This window comes from Pelophylax lessonae (assembly GCF_965119305.1).
Source record: "Pelophylax lessonae genome assembly, chromosome: 1".
Classification (NCBI taxonomy): domain Eukaryota; kingdom Metazoa; phylum Chordata; class Amphibia; order Anura; family Ranidae; genus Pelophylax; species Pelophylax lessonae.
The window spans coordinates 155,689,760-155,714,051 of record NC_138768.1 but is presented as its reverse complement, the minus strand read 5'-3'; the positions used below and the strand labels follow the sequence as shown (position 1 = coordinate 155,714,051).

Below are 24,292 nucleotides of genomic sequence, written 5' to 3'. Positions count from 1 at the left end.
AATTTGCACTCGCCCTAATAGTCAGTGTGAATGTAGCCAATGTATGTGCTGTGTGGGGACTTTGAGAGGGTGAACAATTGAAATCTTCCAACCCCAGCACCCCCCTAAGTCTTGCTATGCAGCCTTTTCTTACCTGGCACCCCTGTATTCCCTGCTGCCTGTGCTTTTGCAAAGATTGCAGCCCTGGAATCCCTACAGACGGGCATTTGACTGGCTTGTCAATGCAGGCTGTCATGGCTGCTCTACTTGCATGGCATCCCCAGCATCCCTACAGAATTGAATTTGCCAGGCTTGTGTATGTTGCCCTCCACGGCTGCTGTGCTTGCATGGCATTCCCGGAATCCCTTGTCATTCCCAGGCCACATGCCAAACTCTCTAGGGCTGCATGCAGGCCACAGATTACAAAAATACTGTCACTGTCATATGTATCACTATATTTCTCATTCTGCAGTGTCAGGTGCAACATTATGAGGTTGATTTACCAAAAGAGAGAGTGCAAAATGTGGTGCAGCTGTGCATGGTAGCCAATCAGCTTCTAACTTCAGCTTGTTCAATTAAGCTCTGGCAAAAAAGACCTGGAAGTTGATTGGTTTCTATGTAGAGCTGCACCAGATTTCGCACTCTCCAGTTTTAGTAAATCAACCTCCATGTATGCTTATTCTGTGAACATTAGTGTACCTTCAGCAAATATCAAAACGTCTGTATCAGCTATAAAATCGACGTTTCTGGTAGCTGTTCCTCCAACCATGCCCCATTCCACTGTCACTTGTCCCAGGCTTCCTTCACGTCGCTCTATGACAAGCTGTACCGTTGTCTGTGGCTGCTCCAGAACCTCTATATGGTGGCCTCCCACTGTTGCATTGGGACTTCGAATATAAATCGCAAATACTCCAAAAGCATCTCCATTCATCATGATTACAACCACAGATTTGTTTGGCTGTCCAATAGTTGGCGGATCCTTTAAGCTGGCTGTAGTGTTTAGCAGTCTGACGTCTAGAAGAGACACAATGAATTGCTCATCTAATTCTGGGAAACTGTCAGTTAGTAAAGAAACGGTAAGATTTGCAAACTCTTCTCCTTCCGGCATGGTAAACCATTGCCCTGTGACAGATTCATAATCACTGCCAGCCGTGGCCTGGGAGCTAAACAGTATAGACGCTGTGGTGCTGTTCTTCCTATAGGTCCAGGACTGCGTGCTGTTGGTGAGTTGAAATTGTATTGTTGTTACCCAGAAACACTGAGGAAAGCCAGAGCTTATGCTATAGGAAAATGCTGAACATACTTGATTTTTCAGACAGGCAATGGCACAAGCCTGAAGGGGGTTTTCAGCTAATGAAATATTGACTGAAGTCCTAGAGAGTGCCAAAGGGATACTAGGCACTGGAGCTTCAAAGTACGATAGTATATCCTGGCCTCCTTCAACCGCAAGGTTGACTACATCTATCTCAGAGGTGCTGTACAGTACTTGCAAACGGCCAAATCTCCCTGCACTGAAGAAAAAGAACACAAAAATCATTTAAAAGAGAAAAACTTTCATGCTTTTTGATTGTTAGCTTTTCTATTATTCTGATAATTCAAGTAATGAACAGTAAACAAATACAGAGAAAAGACTAACTTTGCTTTCCTATCTTTTGGTTATTGATTTGTATTTTTTTACAAGCCATTTCTTATACTGGACTAGAATTATTTGATGATGGCCATCGGTTCGGGATATGGCACAAGCTATAGAACTCATGGAAATTAGTGGAGATAAAAAGTTGTTTAGCTGATACTTACCTTGTATTGCAGTCCTGTCTGTAGGTCAGGTCCATTTGTCTATCCAGTGCTCCCACAGTTGGAAGTGTGGGGATCTGCAAATCTTACTTACCTAAGTCCGCCGTCCATGTTCCTCACCAGTGCAGTCTACGGATGGGGGGGATCAGTAATCCTGCAATGCAGATGTGCCAGAGCCGCATTTCACTTTTAGCTGATGTCATTGCTGCAGACTCCTCTTCTGGATCCTGAGAATCCCTGATCACCGTACAGCTGAAAAAGGTGTCCTCATCACGCAGGCAGTGATATGGACACCCAAAAAAAGATTGTGTTTCTTGTACCCAGAGAAAAAGAGAGATGCAGGCCAGAAACATCACATAGCTATGGATTTAGTAATATGGACATTTAGGCTGTTTTTTTTTTCTCTTTGCCAGCGCTTTGTTAGAGTTGGGGTTGGGGTAGGAGTCGGGGGAAGTGGGGGTTGGGCAGATATGCAGGATCCTGAAGAGTGGCTACTATTACTGACCATCTATTGAAATTTGTGTAGTTTGCCAGCCTGTCCTGCTGAATCTCTGGCCTTAATACTTTCTGGTTCACTTACCTTGAACAAGTAGATCTGCATGTGCCCTGGATTAGTGATTTTTGATAAAGGGGGAACATAGACAAACAAAAACTGCTGTGGCAATGCTAGTGGCATACTGCATCATATAAGTCATGTTAGATTTTGCCCATAGTTATACTTTTGGGGGAAAAGAACACAAAACAGTGTCAGTTATCAGAAATTTAAAGACATTTGCCAGATAAAGTGAACAAACCTTCTTTTGATCGTAATATTTGCATAAGAACTCATCTCCAGCGGTTCCTGAACTTTGTAAATTGGCTGAAGGAAGGAAATGGTTCCATAGGGATTGTCATTGGCTGGAATGGTAATTCTAGCTTTCCCTTCTGCTCCTATTGATCCTCCATTTGAAGCTCCAGTAAGTTGTACTATAATAATCTAAACGGACATTTGAGAGTTAGACTATCATTCCAGATGGTGCAAAAAGAGGTGTGCAGTGTGGAGTAACCCATAGAAAATGATTGAGTTGTACATTTTATCTGTTTATATCATTCTGCTAAAACAATAGTTACAGTTGACTAAAATACAGTAGTAAAAACTCAGCAAATAACACACAGCTTGCAGTTTTACATATTCTCCTATAAAGACACATATACAGCCAGATCAAATAACACAGAACACTATGCTGTAAGATAATAGTAATAAAAAAAATGATGAGAGTAAAAAGATATTTGTAAATGCTTAACAGTCAAATCACAACAGTAGCAGTAGCATAATAAATAAAATGAACTAAGCAAGGGATAATAAAAGAAAATGTAATACAAGAGGACGGTGGAAGGGGCATGTAAACTAAAGTCTAGAGTCCATCATTACTAAGAGATTGACCTGCTTTATTTATACCATTCTAAAGGTATAGTAAGAGATATTGTAGGAAAAGGTCACAAAATATTACATAACCACCCTTAAATACCCCAGATACTTCATTGTATCTACTCTGCTTACCTCTTCGGTTTCAGGAATGTTGTCAGCCACGACTTCTATTGGAAGAGTCCGTATGGTTTCTCCAACAGCAAAGCTCACATTTCCAGAAGCAATTAGCAGGTCCCCTGAAGCAAGCTCTCCATTGATGGTAGCCATCCACTGGACAACAACATTGCCAAGTGTGCCAGCATTTCGAATTATCGGCAGATACACACTGACTGTATTGAAATCTGGTTCATCTATTGTGACTGATGTCACCTGGAAAACTGATACACAGATAATCATTAAACTGGTATATATCGCACTGATATACTTTTGTAAGACATCAGAGATAGTTTACTATTTCCATTATTTGCCCTTTTTAATAAATACAATTAATGTTTATAGTTTAGTCTCTCAGAGAGGGTTTGTATCAGTGTATGCACCCAGTTTTTCAAGTTTTTCAGTATATGGCCAATAACTGTGGAAAAACATGACACATATTCTTGCACAAGAAAAGTTAAAGCGACCCCTTCCATATATTACATAAATAAAAGTAAACCCCTGTTGACACCTAAATCCCAACTGTGTCCTGTGGTGACTTAGAGAGGATGTGTTGCCAGGACACCATGAATCTTTTTATTAAAAAGATCACATCACAGTACATATAAAGCAACATTTTGGAACCACGCAGGACCCCTTCCAAGGCATATGACATCATCACATACCTGATCAAGTGGTCATGTATTGTCTTAAAACATTGCACTATTTGTGATGTTAATATTAGGTTAAAGAAGAAGTATCATTAACATTTTTTTTTTACTATTCTGTCAACTATGTGACAGAGTAAAGGTAGTACCACCACCCCTTTCCTTTCCCTTCCCATCTGGCTGGTCCAACAACATGGCCTGGAAGGAGATGACCACCCCATAGTGACCTCTTGTCTCAGTCCGGAGCTGAGACAAGCTTTGCCCCGTCTAACCACATAGCAACACTTAGGAAGCTCTTACCAAAATGCACTTTTTCCCATAGGGGACAGAATAGTGAAAAAAAATTACCAACCAACTCACTACAGTACATACAATTTAACAAGAGGAACCACAGTGCAACAGGAGTTACCAGGTATTTGACCCACTCAAAGTGCCGACTAGCTGCTCCGGCCAGTGATACATGAAGCAGGGGCATTTTAACAAACAGGAAAGGTAAGTATCAAGCCTGTTGTTTAACAGGGTGTTTTTCAATGACAATTGACCCTGTAGTAACAGCGTCACTTCAAACAATTTATACGAAAAATGTCTAAGTAATTTCAAAATATTCTACTTTTAAATGAACACATACTTTCATAAATGGAGGCAAGCTAAAAAAATTATAATAATAATGATACAATGATTTTAAAAAAGTGAAGAAAATGTATTTTACTTACCAAATGATCCATATGGATCATCAGATGCTTCTATAACAATAGTCGCTTCAGTTATATCCCCAACCATGGCTCCTCCTGTTGTCTGATTTAACAGCAACACCTGAAATGATTCCTCCACTTCAGGACTGATATCATTAATAATGTAGATTGGCACTGCTTTGCTGGTTTCTCCTTCAAGTAACACAACATCTGATGATGCTACAGTGTAATCTTCACCTGAACCATAACACATATAATAGGCGTTTATTATGAAATGTCCCCTTTAAAAAATACTGACCAACTTTAATTATTGATAATTATTAATAGAATTCTTATATTTCAACAGGAATGATGACGTCCAGAAAAGGGGAGCCAAAAAGACTGGTTTGAAATTGCACAGTGACTTCAACAGATTGGTTGTCACAACCAGAGCAGGTGGGGCACTGAAAGCTTAAAGTATAACTAAAGTCAAAACTTTTTTTTTAGTTTTGGATGGAGTGGTGAGGGATTAGAACCCCTGTCAGTTTTTATTGCGACCTGTGCCCTCCTTAAGGAGATTGACCCTCTCTATTTGAAAGTAAAAGAAATTACCTAAATTTTGGGTAATTTTGTCCCCAGAAAAGTAATAGAGGTGAAATCTTCCAATGGGTACACTAGTTTTGATGACCTGGAGGTTCCCAAGGAATTCCCTTGATTTACAGGAATTTCCCATCACTTGCTGTTTGGCTATTAGACAGAAAGTGAAGGGAAATCTCTACAATGGGACACAGATGGCGAAAAAAAAAAAAATCTGACGGGGGTTTTAACCCTCTCTTACTCTATTCAAAATGTAAAAAATGTTTTGCCTATAGTTCTACTTTAAGGCAATTTTATTTTCCCTAATGTGGCCATAGTTGGGCTTTAATGTTTTTCTTAGGAGAAGACTGGAACATTAGGTCAACCTCTGTGTAGAGCCCTGGGAAAATCAGAGAACCAATCACACATTTCTTATGGCATTCCATACACAAACATTGTACTGTACAGAACAACTCCTATGATGTCACAGTTGCAAAGCAGCAACATTTGAATTATGGCATTAAGTTGACAAAACTGTGGATTGAAATGGAAAGGTAATTTGTAATAGCAATAAATTAATCCTGTCATGTGAATAGCACTATAGTCTGCACTTACCAGCTGTTGCAGTTATTGGCACGGTTTTGAATTTTACCGAAACATCACCAAACATCCCACCAACTCTGGTAACATTAATTATTGGTCCAACATAATTTTCTGCAATGCGCACTAATTTAGTAGACAGCTGCAGAACACCAAAAGCATCATCACTAGCATTTATAATGACGTGTGCCACTGTCTCACTTCTCAAACCTAGACGTGGAGAGTTCAGTACTGTAAGGAAAAAGTTACATTTTCAGTAAGAGATCCAAAAGAACCTTTATGCTAATTTCTCTAAAAATGTCAGTGGTGCTTGAGTAAAAAATGTATAGTTATTGCTGTATTTGACATGTAGTAAAACTAATGATTTGCTCAGAACAAGAGTTTTCTGAAAGCTGTGTGGAAATATTATGGCAATTTTCTTTCAGTTCTTTGACATTTGCTACCAATTAGAAGTAGTGTTGGGAAAATACAAAATTAGAAAAGTGTACAAATTACTATCTCAGAGGAGAGCTCAGCTAAGCATTATTCATACCTAAATTAATTAGGCAACATCATCTCAGTGTGCCTTAAAATAAATAGCCCATTTTATGAAATAAAGGAAAATACATTTTACTAATGTGGTACCGAGACCTTCAAAAAAGTCAAACATATTTGCATGTATTTATAAATGTATAAGTTATGAACAACAATTCCACCTTAGCAGGTCACAGGTGTGAGTAGTAGAAAAATTTACGGACATATAATGGCTTCCACTGCCTGCAATGATCAAACAGCAAAATGAGCAAAAAAATCAAGTTGTCTGGTTTAGAAGTTTCAATATTTTTCATATTATTAGTACTTCCAGCTTAAAGGACAAAACTGATATATAAGAGATCCAAACGGACCCTTGGAGACAACAAAATGCTTTACTTTAGACCAGAATTCTTAATGACAGCATTTTCCTTTGCAGGCAAACCGTTTTTCTGCAATGCGGGTGGCTTTCTGTGACTAGTTATAGAAAACCGGGAAATGCACCACCAGGTGGCGGCCAACTGGGTGCATCTATATCATGTAAATGTGCCACATCCTAACATCTAGATTAAAGAATAAAATTGGGAAAACATGGACTTTACTGGCATGAGTATATAAAATATAACATTTATTGTTGACAAATTAAAATGTAAAACACGTAAGTGGCAAACAATTACCAACACAAAAAATTATAAACAAAAGAACAAGAAGAAGAAAGAAGGTAGGTAATTCCAGATGACCACATTTCATAATACACGCATAGATGTACATTAACCAAATCGTGAGTATCCCCCAAAAGGAGGCAAAGAGGTACCACTTCCCCGCTTGGGAATCTGTAGATGGGATAGTCACAGATGTCAAAAGTAGATGGAGTGAGAGCTAGGCTGACATGTTTTGCAGATATGCATCATCTGGAGCACCAAATTATATTATATTTTATATACCCGTGCCAGTAAAGTCCATTTTTCCCAATTATATTCTTTAACCACTTGCCGACCGCCGCACGACTATTTACGGCAGCAGTCAGCCCCGCACAGGCAAAGTGACGTAGTACTACGTCGCTCTCCTGAGAGCCTCTAGGGGGCGAGCGCGCACCGCCGGAGGCGCACCCCGTCCGCTTATTCCCTGACATGTCCGCGCGCGTGACCGGCGGACCCAATCTCCCGATCTCCCGGTGCAGAGGGAGAAAGGCAGGCGGCTAATGTAAACAAAGCCACCTGTCATTCTTCCTGATCTAACTGCAGAGATCATATGATCCTACTATGTAGGATCTTATGTCTCTGTGGTTACATCGCTAGCCACACCACTTTACCAGTTAGAAGCACGCCCCTAGGGACACACTTAACCCCTGCATCACCAATAAAGTTAACCCCTTCCATGCCAGTGTCATTTTTACAGTAACAGTGCATATGTATAGCACTGATCACTGTAGTAATGTCAATGGTACCCCCAAAAGTGTCAAAAATGTCAGTCAAGGGTCCGATCTGTAAGCCGCAATGTCGCAGTCCCACAAAAAAAATCGCAGATCGCCGCCATTACTCGTTAAAAAAAAACAATAAAAATTCCAAAAATCTTTCCTTTAGTTAGTAAACGCAATAACTTTTGCGCAAACCAATCAAAATTGTGATTTTTTTTTTTACCAAACATATGTAGCAGAAAACAAATTGGCCTAAAATGTTAAAAAATTTAGATTTTTACATTTTTTGGGGGGAATTTCATATAAAAAAAATTGAAAAATATTGTTATTTTTTCAAAATTGTCGCTCTTTTTTTGTTTATAGCGCAAAAAGTAAAAATCGCACAGGTGATCAAATAACACCAAAAGAAAGCTCTGTTTGTGGGAAAAAAGGACGTCAATTTCATTTGGATACAGCGTCGCACGACCGCGCAATTGACCGTTAAAGTCACACAGTGCCGAATCGCAAAATAGGCCCTGGTCAGGAAGGGGGTAAAATCTTCCGGGGCTTAAGTGTTTAATCTTTCTGTGACTAAACTTACCTCGCTCATGCTCCTCCACCATTCCAATCAGCCAGTAGAGCCTCAAGAAATATCTGTTATCTCCAGTTACAGTAACACACAGGACACCACCCTGTTACCCCATAATGCAGTATTTGAATGGCTAAACAGCAATCCTCACTTTAGACAGAGACTCGCAATTTTAATAATGTTGGCAAATCCTAGTAATGTAAATGCACACTCTGAGCACTAAGAAATATATTTTTAAATGGGTGGGTAGAGATAAGCAACAGATGTTTACACAGAAAATGATGATAGGAAATTTAAGGTCTAGTTAAAGTTCTTTTGAGTTAAAGCAATGTATGTACATACCAGGCTGTTGCTGTGCTCTTTCCACTAATGTGACGTTAAATAATTCGACAAACAAAGATTCTGACCTCTCCGGTTCGTTGTCATCGAATATTGGCAGAAGAACTTTGATTTCACTCATATTTGCAGAAAAAAGGACATTTCCAGAGATAGGCCAGTAGTCTTTCCCTTGAGTGGCTCTTGTAATACTTGGAGAAATAAATGAAAGTTTTTCGGAGTCTGGAAGCGTTTGATAAGAAACCATGACGACCCCCATCAGGCCATTTAACCGTTTGATTACTAAAGATATATTCTGATATTTTTCCTCAACTTTAAGTGGCCGATTTGACTCAGAGAACACAAAAAGCCCATAGGGATCATCGTTAGCGAAAAGTGTCAGTGAAGCATTAGTCAAATCACCCAAACGTCCATCGGAAACATTTGTGATTATAACTGAAAATACTTTATCCAGTTCCGGAACGTCATCTGGTGATACTAGAATTGTTATGTTGCCACTTTTCTGTCCGATTTTAAAAGTTAAATTTCCAGAGGTGAAAGCTAAGTCTGCAAAAGGATCAGATTCTATCTTCCAAAAAACAGACACCATGGATAAGGCACCTTGGTAACGCAAAACCTGCAAAATATCAAGTACAATGTAATAAATAGTCAGAATACGTAAATGAAAATACTACATATAGGTGCTGTGTCTATCTCTACAGAACATTAAAGCCTCAAAATTGTCCTTCAAAATTGGGATTTGCTATTTTCTGGAACATTCACTTGAATTGCCTCCCATGGAAGGCTACTTTCAGATTTACTGGCCCTGTATACAGAGGGGGAATGGGAATTTTTGGTCTAATGGGAAATATGAACTCACCTAGAAAAATAATTAAAAAAATAGTATTACATCATCACAAATAATGCAGTTATCTGCAATCAGTCATCTCTCAGAGCTAGAAAGGAAGTCATTGATGAAAGACATCCCTTTGCCAGGCATTGTAATCACAAGAGTAAACAAAGAACGAACAATTATTTAATACCCAACAGTTGTCCCACCCTAAATGATTTCTGAATAACGGAGCATCTTAAAGCATGGTCACCAGCCCAACATACTGTAAAACCCCACTCTAGTCCTCTTCTGTAGTATAGAAGACTCTCTGGTGGTCACCATATGGGGACAAATGTTACTTCTTATTTGATGACCAAAGTATTGTTTTAATATGGCACTTTTCCACTGCAAGTACCGGCTCGGCTCTACTCGGCCCGTTTGCTTTTCTACTGCTGGTACCGCATGGTACGGTGTTGGAATGGTTCGGTACGGTACGGTATGGTTTGCTTTTCCCCTAAAGTAGTACTAAAGTTAAGTGGGTGGGATAACAACGGGGTGGGTGGGATTCTCTGACCAATCAGTGGCTAGTAGTGACTGCATGCAAAGGATTGTGGGATATGGTACCGGGTATGGTACCTCTTGGAACCACAATCGAGTAGGTACTGTTTTTGAGAGCTGTACCGTTCGGTTCCATGCAGTGGAAAAGCGCCGCCGTACCGTACCGAACCATTCCTACACTATACCATGCGGTACCAGCAGTGGAAAAGCACAAAAGCGAGCCGAACTGTTCGGTTCCATGCAGTGGAAAAGCGCCAATAGTGTTCACACAAACAGGCGTCAATGGCACCATAAATGTAGGTCAAGAATCTACTGCCTTTTGGAAATGCAACAGCATGTACTATGCACTTGAACTAGAGATGACGCTGTGTGATATACTGGCGTCTGTGTGTTTATATATTCTGAACAGGATGGAAGTTTTTCTTTTCTCTCTGCATGCTCCTGCAATGTTGTTCTCACACATGTATGCTGTTCTCTTATGCAAATAAAACAGAATTTTACATTCCTCAACATCTCAGTGCCTCACCTTATCACATAACCAACACTGCCCACTGCATATAAAGTAGGCAAAACAAGCAGTACATTCCAACCTAACGAGCTAAAAGAGTTAAGAAATGATAACATGCAAATACATTTACCTGAAATATTACAGGGCTGTATCCAACTTCTGGTTCAGTTGCATTCATATACTGAGAATCACGGCTGAATTCAAACACCCCATGAGCGTCATCAGAGTCTTCTATAATCACAGTTATGTTTGAGGCTATACCCAAGCTAGCTGCGCAATTAACAACCAATGTAAATATTAGAAAAGGCACTGAATTTGGAAAATTATGAGCGTGCATAGCTAATACAATATGCTTAGGTATGTGATCTAATTTAAAGCTGAACTTCAAGCAGATATAAAAGGCACAAATTAATGTGCCCCTGTATTCATTTATACATATTAAAGTGTAATTTTTTTTATTGCAAGCAGTGTAAGTACCTGAATTTTACTTTCACTATCTAGCCACAGCCTAAAGGAAGGATTAAGACCTGTAAGTGTTACTTAAAGGAGAAGTACAGCCAACGCTCATTTGGTTGTACTTCTCCTGTGGATCACAAGAGTGCAGTTCACTTTGCACACCTGTGACCTGTTTTCAGCAGACAACGGGCTGAAGCCTGCTGTCGTCACAGAGCTGGTTCAGGCTCAGGCAAGATTGCGAAAATGAAGTTGGGAACCATCCACATACCAGGACCAACACCTGGCTCAGCCTCTCAGCGAGCCGCTGAGAGCCTGAGCCGCCCGCTCTTTCCCACTCCACAGCCCAGTGCTCCAGTGAGTAAGAGGTGGAGGGGGGGGGGGCAGAGCAGACAGTGGTGACTGACAGTCCCCAGCTCTCTGCTTGGGAAGCCCAGATAACCGAGTGATCAGCAGTGTTTGATTGCTCGGTTCTCAGTCTTAGAGCTAGTGGAGAACAGATGCAGCATCAGACCAATGCAGCATCCACCTAGGTAAGTATGTTTCTGCAAAAAAAGTGACTTCTCTTTTACCTGTCATAGAGGAAAGTAAGCTATCTTGCCCTTCCAAACAGGGCTGTGCTGTGTGGTAGCAATATGTAAATCTCATGGCTGGAGGACAGGAATCCAAATCTTTGTCAAATTAAACAATCCCCTTATATGATTTTATGGTGGATATAGCTGTTTGTTTGGAGATCAGCTTTAATATAAACTTTGTTATAATCAATATATATGTCCTTACCTCTGTCAGCAATATAAAATGTTATGTGATATTAGCATTTTTCTAAATAAATTTAGAAAACAAATTAACAAAGATCATATACAGTAGGCTTTTATTCTATGGGTGTGATTCTTGCGCTATCATAGGAAAAACATATACAATAGGTACCTAAGATGTAGCTGCATGGACCAAATACCTACAGTGCATGTAAAACTGTTTACTTCTGGCCTTTTTTAAAAAAAAGTCTTCTTATACAAGTAAAGAGAAGAAAATGACTAACTATTGATTGTTGCAACTCCATTCTTGTTGTCTTAACATTGCACATGCTCTCTCTCCTTCCAGTCTATCATGAATGCTGCTGCTAGGCTTACCCAATTTATTCACCGATTTGTGGTAACTGCCCCTCTCTGACAATCACTCCACTGTCTTCTTTCTGCTAGCCCAATAAATACAATTCAAAATACTAACCACAACATAAAAAAACATCCACAACTCTCCCCTGAGCTACATCACCAACCTCATCTCAAACTATAACCCAAACAATCCATCCCGCGCCTCCCAGGAGCTCCTGCTCCCTAGCTTCCTTGTCACCCCCCTCATGCTCACCTCCAGGGCTTTTCCAGAGCCTCTCACATCCTCTGGAACTCCCTACTCTAATCCATCTCCCTATCTTTTACTCTGTTCACCTTTTAGCCATCCCCACCTTCACATAAAAACTGTACTTGCACCTTCTCCACCAGCTTATCCCTCACAGTTTTTAACCTTTGCACCACTTGCCCCTACCATATAGATTGTAAGCTCTTACAAGCAGGGCCATCCTAATCCTCTAGTATTAAATGTCATGTTTTTCAATAAAATACTTTTCACCTTTTGCATACATTTATTCATTGCATCTCAGTGCTGCTAAACTGCTGCAGCCTCTTTGCAACCACTGTCTACGTGCATGTACTCTAGTGACGGCTGCATGGCATTTCTCAGGGTTTCCTGATGGCAACAATGGTTGACTCTGTCTACATAATATGTGGTGGGGCACCCACTTTAGTCTCCATTAGAAGCCCTTTTGACAACGCAGGAGCACAACTGGATAGGACAGTGTGATGTTTACCTATTTAAGGAAGGGCCCAACCTGGCAGGATCACCAGGTTTTACTTAGAAACTGCATCTTAAAAATGTTGTCAATTGTAATAGCTTTACCGTGTTAAAGCTTATGTGAGATTTTAGTGAGTGAGATTACACAACCAGAAAATTTTAAAATCATTCCACTGATAGTGATCTCGGTTATTGAATTTAAAGTGACAGTCCAACCAAAACTTTTGTGGAGTAGAACAGTATTAGAACCTTTCGGGGTTTTTATTACTGTCTGTGTTCCCACTATAGGGAATACTCATGACTTCCTGAGGCAACCATGTTGATCACCAGGACATTAACCAAGTCAGTAATACAAACAGTTATAAAAAGAAATTCTGACCTTTAGATACTTCATTTAAAACTAAGGCTGGTCCTACATTATACAATTTTCTTATTCAATTTCCTTTAGATTTACCTTCAACTATGTAGTGAAATGGGCTGCCTGATTGCATATGAATTGAAAGTGTTTAGGTTTGACTTCATATTATATGGTTTTGTTAAATCTAAAGGAAAACTGTAGAAGAAAATTGTATAAGGTATGGCTAGCCTAAGAAAGATTTTGGTTAGAGGCACAGCAATAGTCTTTATGAGACCAGGAATGTATGTTTAGTCTTGCAGATGTCAAATTGGCACTTATCGGGGCATGTTTCTGAGCAATCATATTCAATTATATTACTTTATTTGTTATCTCTGTAATCTGTCCTCAATGTTTCAGAATAGCATGCTGACAGATTATTCTATTAAAATGTTTACTGTACATGCCACATCTTGGCACAGTGCTGCATAGTTTACTTTACATATAATAAAGCTACAGAGGTTTGTCTAAAGCTTTAATTTGCATGCTCACTGACTAACTGCTGGTCCCTGGCATTTGTTCCCTGACCTACACTAAGAAAAGTGTAGGTCAGGGAAGTGTAGTTTATTTACTCTATAATAGCTCAACATATCATTTTCAGTGGAAAGGTTTCTAGCTTTACTTAGCCACTAGGATAAAACATTTGTTTTTTATTTAGGATACAAAAATAATATCCAATATATATATATATACACACATATATATATATATATACAGTATCTCATAAAAGTGACTACACCCCTCACATTTTCGTAAATATTTTATTAGATCTTTTCATGTGACAACACTGAAGAAATTACACTTTGCTACAATGTAAAGTAGTGAGTGCACAGCTTGTATAACAATGTAAATTTGCTGTACCCTCAAAATAACTCAACACACAGCCATTAATGTCTAAACCACTGGCAACAAAAGTGAGTACACCCCTATGTGAAAATGTGCAAATTGGGCCCAATTAGCCATTTTTCCTCCCCAGTGTCATGTGACTCGTTAGTGTTACATGGTCTCGGGTGTGAATGGGGAGCAGGTGTGTTAAATTTGTTGTTATCGCTCTCACTCTCTCATACTGGTCACTGGAAGTTCAACATGGCAAAGAACTCTGAGGATCTAAAAAAAGAATTGTTGCTCTACATAAAGATGGCCTAGGCTATAAGAAGATTGCCAAGACCCTGAAACTAAGATGCAGCAGGGTGGCCAAGACCATACAGTTGTTTAGCAGGACAGGTTCCACTCAGAACAGGCCTTGCCATGGTCGACCAAAGAGGTTGAGTGCACATGCTCAGCGTCATATCCAGAGGTTGTCTTTGGGAAATAGACGTATGAGTGCTGCCAGCATTGCTGCAGAGGTTGAAGGGGTGGGCGGTCAGCCTGTCAGTGCTCAGACCATACACTGCACACTGCATGAAATTGGTCTGCATGGCTGTCGTCCCAGAGGGAAGCCTCTTCTAAAGATGATGCACAAGAAAGCCTGCAAACAGTTTGCTGAAGACAAGCAGATTAAGGACATGGATTACTGGAACCATGTCCCGTGGTCTAAAGAGACCAAGATAAACTTATTTGGTTCAGATGGTGTCAAGCATGTAAGGTGGCAGCTAGGTAATGAGTACAAAGACAAGTGTGCCTTGCCTACAGTCAAGCATGGTGGTGGGAGTGTCATGGTCTGGGGCTGCATGAGTGCTGCTGGCACTTGGGAGCTACAGCTCATTGAGGGAACCATGAATGCCAACATGTACTGTGACATACTGAAACAGAGCATGATTCCTTCCCTTCGAAGACTGGGACGCAGGGCAGTATTTCAACATGATAACGACCCCAAACACACATCCAAGACAACCACTGCCTTGCTAAAGAAGCTGAGGGTAAAGGTGATGGACTGGCCAAGCATGTCTCCAGACCTTAACCCTATTGAGCATCTGTGAGGCATCCTCAAATGGAAGGTGGAGGAGCGCAAGGTCTCTAACATCCACCAGCTTTTTGATGTAGTCATGGAGGTGTGGAAGAGGACTCCAGTGGCAACCTGTGAAGCTCTGGTGAACTCCATACCCAAAAGGGTTAAGGCAGTGCTGGAAAATAATGGTGACCACACAAAATATTGACACTTTGGGCCCAATTTGGACATTTTCACTTAGGGGTGTACACACTTTTGTTGCCAGCGGTTTAGACATTAATGGTTGTGTGTTGATTTATTTTGAGGGAACAGCAAATTTACACTGCTATACAAGCTGTACACTTACTACTTTACATTGTAGCAAAGTGTCACTTCTTCAGTGTTGTCACATGAAAAGATATAATAAAATATTTACAAAAATATGAGGGGTGTACTCACTTTTGTGAGATACTGTATGTACAGTATATGTGGGTAAAATAAGTATTCAACATGTCACCATTTTGAGAGGTAAATATATTTCTAAAGGTGCTTGACATGAAATTTTCAACACATGTGGGTAACAATCCATACATACAAAGAAACCAAAACAAGTAAGTGAAGAAATTAGGTAAAAAAATGGAATGACACAGGGAAAAAGTATTTAACAAAATAAGGGAGGTGCAAAAATACATAGAAAGCCAAAACACCAGCTAAAATCTATGAGTAATTAGAAAGCAATCCTGCCCCTTGTCAGTAAAAAGTAATATCAGCTGGTTCAACTGATGGCCTCTAAAAATGTGTTTTATTACCAAGGTTTCACACAAGAAACACCGCATCATGGGTAAAAGTAAAGAGGTCTCTCAAGACCTTTGCAATATTATTGTTGCAAAACATACTGATGGCATTGGTTATAGAAGGATTTTCCAATATCTAAATTAGGGATCGACCGATTATCGGCAACACCGATATATCGGGGCCGATATGCACTTTCCCCTAAAATATTGGAATCGGCCCCCGAGGTTACCGATATTGCGGATACTTAGGGAAAGTGCTTGTACCTTGGTGATACCTGCAGCTAGAGGCATCACAACGTTACCGGTGTCCATAGCCAACGGTTGGCTGACTTGTAATGACAACCGATGCGGCTGAGAAGCCGCTCAGCTATCATTACAAGGAGGGGACATCCCCCCCCCTCCCAGTGCCTTCCACGGCTCGCCCGGGTCTCCCGTCCAACCGGTCTCCATGTAAAAAACTCCATGTACTCTGTGCCAAATTAAAAAAACTGACAGCATTCAAAACAGCCAAACTTGGCATTTTGAATGATTTTCGGTGCCGAGGAGGGGTTTGGGGTCTTTTAGACCCCCAGATCCCTCCACAAGGAGTGCCTTTAGAAAAATAAAAAAACATTTTTTTTTTTACATGTCTGAAAATATCGGCAGATACCGTTATCCGATGACCAAAATATCGGTATCAGTATCGGCATTAAAAAAACGATATCGGTCGATCACTAATATAAATGTTCTAGTGAGCACTGTTGGGGGCCATAATCCAGAAATGGAAAGAACATCATTTCACCATAAGCCGGCCACGGCCTGGTACTCCTTGCAAGATTTCTGACAGAGGAGTGAAAAGAATTATCAGAGGAGTTGTCCAAGAGCCAAGGACCACTTGTAGAGAGCTTCAGAAAGACCTGTAATTAGCAGGTACAATTGTTTCAAAGAAAAGAATGAGTAATGCACTCAACTGCCATGTCCTGTATGCACGCTCACCACGCAAAACTCCATCGCTGACAAAAAAGCATGTTGAAGCTCATTTAAAGTTTGCTGCACAACATTTAGACAAGCCTCTGAAATACTGGGAGAATACAGTCTTGTCAAACGAGACCAAAATTGAAATCTTGGATGCCATAATACACATTATGTTTGGAGGTCAAATGGCGCTGCACATCGCCCCAAAAACACAATTCCAACAGTGAAGTTTGGAGGTGGGAACATTATGGTGATGGGCTATTTTTCAGCATACGGTACTGAAAAACTTCATATTGTTGAAGGAAGGATGAATAGAAAATTGTACCAAGACATTCTTGATAATAATTTGCTGCCATCTAGCAGGATGATAAAGATGAAACAAGGGTGGACATTTCAGAAAGACAATGATCCCAATCACAAAGCCAAGGAAACTCTCAATTGGTTTCAAAGGAAGAAAGTAAAGCTGCTAGAATGGCCCAGCCAATCACTTGACTTGAATCCAATAGAAGATCTATAGAAAGAACTAAAGATCAGAGTTCATAAAAGAGGCCCACTGAACCTTCAAGATTTGAAGACTGTTTGCATGGAAGAATGGGCCAAAATCCCACCTGAGCAATGCATGCTACTAGTTTCACCATACAGGAGGCATCTTGAAACTGTCATTACCAACAAAGGATTTCGTACGAAGTGTTAAATAAATTAGCGTGTTCAATACTTTTACCCTGTGTCATTTTATTTTAATTACATAACTTAATTTCTGAACTTATTTGTTTTGGTTTCTTTGTATGTATGGGTTGCATGGGTTGTTACCGACATGTGGTGAAAATGCCATGTCAATAGCACCTTTAGAAATATAATTACCTAGAAAAATGGTGACGTGTTTAATATATATTTTACCTGCATAATATATATTTTACATGAATATATATATATATATATATATATCCGTATATTGTATACAGTATATACACACACAGTATAAACATTAATTAAAGTTCTATGACTAACAGAAGACAAGGAAAGGACAGTATGGGTGGTGCTTACCCCTCTGGTGCACAGCGGGAAGGAAGAATTCCATGTCACCATCACCACTAGCAAAGTCATCATCCCTAAAGAGTTCAGCCACTTCAGGAAGAGACATACAGAACACACATATACATGTATATACATATAAGAAACAGAAAAGGAGACAGATAGTATTTTTAACACCAAGATGAGCAGAATAAGAAGCTTTATACATTTACAAGAAGGAAGCCACAAATTAAGGGATAGACAACTTTCAGATGATACATCAATAGGTACTACTATCCGCCTGGAGTGAGGAATGTGTCCATCATGAAAACAGTAAGGCTTCATGTACACAGGGCGTTTGAAAAAACGAGCTGCAAAGCCAGTTCTGACGCCAGAAAAAAAGCAGCTGTAAAAACTTGCTTTAGGAAGTGTTTTGTATTGGAGTTAATGCACGTTTTAGCCATATTTAGCAGTGTTAGCGTTTAGCAGCCTTTCTCTGCCCTTTTCTATTTTCCCAACCTCAAATCCAACTACTACAGCTTAAAAATGTCTGACGTGGCCTAATGCTTTATGTGGCGTTAAAAAGCCTTAAGCAGCGTCAAGCGTTTTTACAGCTTAACGCTGCTGCTCCAGAACGCGCTGGCCCTGGGGTTTTTACAGCTTAAAAACGCCTATGTCACTTGCAGCTCCTAAAAGCTTATGTGTGCCTGAGGCCATAGATTAACATAAAGGGGCGCTTTTAAGTTGCAAAAAAAAAAAAATGCCTGACGCTCCAAAAAGCAGCTGTAAAAACGCCCTGCATGCATGAGGCCTTAAAGGTAAGGCTACAATCTGAATATGCTTTATTTTAGCCTTGATTATTCCTATTGTGATCTCACCATATAAAAAGGTGAAACCTTATACATAGAACATACTGTATATATAGTGCTTATAATCATTTTGTAGGTATGATCAGAGCCTGAAAACCCCATATCAACCTGAAAGCACACCCTTGAATGTATTATAGGGATTAGCAATTGCAGCACACATATTGTATACAGTATGAACACGTAAGGACATGTTTAATAAGCAGTCAGTCTGACATTCACCAAACATATATTGCAGATGAATCTTCTTGGTGCATGTTTTTTAAATGACAGAGACTGATTTATCAAGAGAGAATGCTTGGTTAAGGTTACATCCAGTGCTTTATAAATGTGCATAATATAATATCTATAATGAGAAAAAAAAGTTAGAAGACTTGTTATAAGAAAAGAGTAACTATCTATGTATCAACAACAAAGTTGTACAAAGCTCTGAAAAACTGAAAAAGCATAAAAGAGTGTAAAACTACTTGTATCCCAATTATTAATCATGTACATACAAACATTAACCAAGCATTTTCTTTAATAGTCACTGTATAGAGAAAACAAATAAATGAGTATAGAAGAGAAGAGCCACAGTCAACATTAATATACCACTTAAATGTCATTGAATTTATTTTAGACACAGTTCTATCTTGGAAAGATTCCAAAATAACATTCTGAATAACATTAGGCTCAGTTCACAAACCCAACACACCAGGATAAGGATTGTAATTTTTCAAACACAATTAATTTCAGTTGTGTCCATTGAGATTGGAAAATCAGTCACATGGCTAAACAAAATCCTTATCCTTGCATTAAAACTTTGTAAATTGTATTCATTAAAGTGGTAATAAACTCAAAACAAAACATTTAATATATTGCATATAATATACTAATCATTAGATGTGATGGCTGCATTCATTTTCTTTTTTTCCTTGGTTTTCACCTGGTTATCTGGTAAGTAACACACCTCCTATATTAGAGTGCCTCCACTATGAATGATGAATCAGCAGAGAAGGCGTCTTTGGAAAGCAGCACTATCAGTTCGGGGGGAGGGAAGTGTTAGATGTACTAGCAGATTTAAATACAATAACAAATTAACAAAACAGAAATCGGTTTGATTAGATGGTTTTAATGGGCTGGTAACAGTCTGTTTACATTAGCCCAAAACTGGTAGTCACAAAATACTCGTAGCTTCTGGTTTCCTAGACCATAGAGATGATCGGGGACGTTCTGGCCTTTGGTCATCTCTATGGTAAGCCGACAGCTTTTTAGCCACTCAGATTGCTTTTACATTTTTCAGTATCGCTAGCTGAAAAAAAAAACAATACTGGGGTCATGACTGTTGCTACAGCAATGGCCTTGGTATAACTGCTTTAACCAAAGCAGTTTTGACCTTTTGGGGGATGGGGATAAGGAGAACTTGTTCTGTTGAAAAACAACAGACTTACTGGATGGATCACAAGATGAAAATAGGGAAAATAACGCCTAAAAAAGAAATGCAGCCACCACATCTAAGAATTGGCAAGCTGCAATATAATAAATATTTGCTTTTGGGTTTAATACTGTTTTAAAATGCTGCTATAATGTGCTCAAGGGAATCATTTATATTGTTCGTGTCTATACTTAATAAAGACTGTTATATATATATATATATATATATATATGTATTTATATATATATATTTATATAATCATATTTTACATTGTCAACTTATCTTGGGCTACTTACTCTGATCGTCACTGTTTCCTTTACTTCTTTGTGACTTTAAAGTGGTTGTAAAGGTTATTTTTTTTTAAATGAACAAGCATGTTTATACTTACCTTCTCTGTGCAATGGTTTTTCACAGAGCAGTCCCTATCCTCCTCTTCTCAAGCCCCCGACAGCATTCCTGTCTCCTCCTCTTCTTAGTATGTCTCCATAGAAAGCATCTTTGTATTTTTGCACACCTGCGGCCTCTATTCGAGCCGTGCTGTCTGTGTCGGTAGACACCGACAGCGAGGCTCTGCCCTGCTCTCTCCTTCTAAGTTGTGATTGACAGTAGAAGTAGCCAATGGCTCCCACTGCCGTCTTTAAGCCAGTGAGGAGAGACAGAGCAAAGGCACAGCAATGGATCAAGATTGGGCTCAGGTAAGTATTTATGGGCTGCTGGTGAGGGAAGCTGCACACAGAAGGTTTTTTGTCTTATTGCAGAGAATGCATTAAGTTAAAACACCTTCTGCCTTTACAACCACTTTAATAAAAAATCAAGCTCCTCTGCATGTCCAGTAGATAGTCTTTATATACCTTTTCTACACTTATTCTGAATGGAAATCTAATGCTCTACTTGGCTGAAGGCCTATTTGTTGATTAGAAGAGGGAGCTGGGTTCTAGAATTGAGTATTTTAAGACATTTGATTGTGAAATATGTAGAAACTTATAATAACCAATCTTTTATCATTTTACCATTTGCCTGTGGGAATTATTTTGATAAAAATGTACAATTATTAACAGAAACCACTAGGTGTCTGCAGGCACCCCTGAAACCGGAAGTACCAACCATCTTCCTGTTCCCTGGCTCTTGTCCTGCCCTCTCCAACCTCACATGTGTTATAATTGATCATTAGGGCTACAAGTTATGCATCAATAATAAAATGCATGGGATTAGACAAAGTGGTGATATGGCCACCAACTAAGAATCTGATTAGTATGTGCACACCAGATTTGGGAGGTACAGTGGGATTATACAGTGATACATGTGGTATGAAAGATCCTGGAGGTTTCTTCTCTTGATAACATAAAAATCCCACACAGCTTAAGGCGTCTCTAAACCCAAAAACAAAAATGTATTATATTGCAGTTGTATTCTCCATCTGACTGACTACAGCTAATGTTCAGCAGAAATGTTTATGTCTGCCTCCTTGGTTTTACAATCGAAAGATGTTTGGTGGGATGGGGCCAACAGGGCCACCCATGTAGTGAATTTTGACAGCTTCATCAAGAACCTGCTGACATTTGGATAGTGTATGGTCAGCTTAGCAAATCAAAGCTGAACTCCAGTTAACACTTTTTAAGCAATGACAGCAACAGTTTTTTTTTTTCCTTTTGGGATAAAGGTTTTACATAAATGCAATGGCAAAGCATGGGTTGTCAGCACCCAGGGCATGGCAAGTACTTTACACCCCCTAACTCGTTGACTTTTAGCACTCCCTGAGTCCCTTCCACAAGTACAATATTAAACCCCTTATGGTACATTTACAGAGAGAGGAAGAGAGAGGAGAGACTCCCTATGGCACTACAAATCCAAGCAAAGCAGGCTAAGATTCCTCAGCTCAGCACACCCAGCATGAGGAGATGTCCATCACTGGGTCACTACAGCCTGTCAGCCTTTCTACATTCCCTCACTCCCTGCACCATGCCCCTCCGCACTCCCTCTCTACACCAGTGCCTCGACCCCCTCCTCCACTCAGCTGCTCCTTCTGGCTGCCTCCTCCCTGCCTCCTTCCCCTCTCTCCCACTGTCATCTGTCCTCCAGCACCAGCTGCCATCCTCTGTCCCAACATCTCTGCCCGACTTCCTCACTAGCAGACAGCCGGCTGGTTCCCCCTGCCTGATCTCAGACTTTCAGTCAGACTTACTTCCCTTTGTGAGCAGGGGCCACAGAAGCTGGAAGAGATGGGTGGAGCTGAGCACTAGGAAGAGGAGGAGAGAGTTACATCTTCCTCCGCTCTGAATGCTGGGGCCTCTGCATTACATCATTTTTTGCTACAAGCCAGGTGGTCCTAGCAACCAATATTTTGGTTGCAGCACTTGCGGCCCCGGCCCTGGCCCCCTATAAGTTTATCGGGGCATCGGACCCAACACACTCGGGACAGCCTGGGACTCATTTCTGCACCCCTCTAAATGTTGAACCTGGGGCAATCACAACAACTGCCCACCGCCCCATGCACACACACTGCACCAATGAAAAAAAGCTGAGCGATATATGCACCCCTCTTGGCTTTAAATGGTATGTCTAAACCCTATACCTACCAGCTGGATAGTTTGGTCTGTAAGAGGAATTTGAAGAACAAACTTACTGACAAGATCAACAAGTGAAAATAAAGGAAAAAATGTCTAAGGAAAGAAAACGAATGCTGCCACCACATTTTTTGCTTTTGGATTTAGATACACTTTAATATAGTCAAATCAGCAAACTATGAACTCCTGGTTGCTGCAGGTTGCACATACTGTAGTTTTTACTGCTCATTCAATAAGCCTTTCTTGCTAAAATGTTTTGTTTTTTGTAAAAGGTCACTCAAAACAGTCCAAACTGAATGAATTTATACTAGGGAAAATCATTCTTACCTCCACCTTCTGCATTCCATAAATCAACTCTAAACGATTTGGCCAGTTCAGGCACAGAGTTATCCGTGATTGTAACATAAATATACTTGTATCGTTCACCAGGCTGGAATTCCAAGTAATCTGCTGTTTCCTAGAAGAAGATAACAAAACATATCTTTGTGTCAGTTTTCAAGACTGACTGGGGATTACGACCATCTATGATCTTAAATAAGTCACCTGATAGTCCTGGGGACTGGACGCTGTCAACGAAACTGTCTTGTATTGAACTCTTATTGTTCCCAAGAGACCTTGTGCTCTGACTACCAGCAACTTTACTTGTCCAACTTCTTCCTTCACTTTAATTGTGGGTGCAGTCTTTGCTGGCATAATCATACCATCACCTGGTTTTGGTGGAGGATCCAAAGAGAACTGAAGCAGCCCTGTAAGAACACGTTAATACATAATCTCCTCTAAATATTTGTCCAACTCCTTACAAAAAATCATACACAAAATATTTTACGTAAATAGAAAATGTAGATTGAAAAACTGCTAAAAAAATTTTCAGTGCCGTGACTGAAAAAAAACATCATGTTCCTCAAATATAGTCTACCCTAGATTTTAGGAACATCTAGTAGGGATGTTTGGACAAGCATAGAAAATGTTTGTTATTACACAGAGATACAAAAACCACACTTACAACTCCTGCTTTAAATCTTTGACTACCAAAAAAGGATCACACATTGGTCATGGCTGTTCCCCTTTTGGGTAGCCAGTAATGTATGATATGTCATAGCAAACTATTAATTTCTTTTAGAAAGTATTGTTTTAAAAATAAATGCACACACATCAGGGGGCAAATAAAATCATCAGTATTCTGTAGGTCCAGAGCTCCCAGTAAATATACGGTTCTAGGGGATCCCTTGAAAACATTAAATTCTGTAATGCGCACGTAAATTTGATTCAACTAAGCCCTTGCGACCTGGCAAAGCAGAGGGTCATCATTATTCTCTTATCAATTTGAGGCATCTCTGACATCCTAAAACCCTTCAAAGAGATCTCCACTAGCTATGAACTTCCCAACCACCATAAGTTCTACTATTGGCAATGCTCAAGCTATGTAAACTCCTGCATCACAGACAAGCTAAGAAGTTTCAGCTATCTGTGGTCGACCTTCTTCTTCAAAACCAAGCCTATTCCATTTCGGACATCTACTGTCCCCTCAATATGGCCTTTACGAAAACTCTCTGACTCTCTTCGGCTTCCAACTGAGGTAAAGACTTTCCAG

The 24,292-nt window shown here is 39.9% G+C and overlaps 1 protein-coding gene across 1 annotated transcript in view; it reads right to left on the bottom strand.

Moving 5' to 3' along the window:
- ADGRV1 (adhesion G protein-coupled receptor V1) overlaps window positions 1–24,292 on the bottom strand; it is a 654,157-nt gene that overhangs the window by 475,990 nt on the left and 153,875 nt on the right. Inside the window, exons 25-34 of the mRNA XM_082259824.1 lie at window positions 23,245–23,447; window positions 23,029–23,158; window positions 17,891–17,971; window positions 10,667–10,806; window positions 8,666–9,275; window positions 5,844–6,059; window positions 4,695–4,910; window positions 3,314–3,558; window positions 2,568–2,749; window positions 679–1,490 (exon numbers count right to left, since the gene is read on the bottom strand). Coding sequence (XP_082115950.1) covers window positions 679–1,490; window positions 2,568–2,749; window positions 3,314–3,558; window positions 4,695–4,910; window positions 5,844–6,059; window positions 8,666–9,275; window positions 10,667–10,806; window positions 17,891–17,971; window positions 23,029–23,158; window positions 23,245–23,447 — 2,835 coding nt within the window. The remainder of the gene's footprint in view (window positions 1–678; window positions 1,491–2,567; window positions 2,750–3,313; window positions 3,559–4,694; window positions 4,911–5,843; window positions 6,060–8,665; window positions 9,276–10,666; window positions 10,807–17,890; window positions 17,972–23,028; window positions 23,159–23,244; window positions 23,448–24,292) is intronic.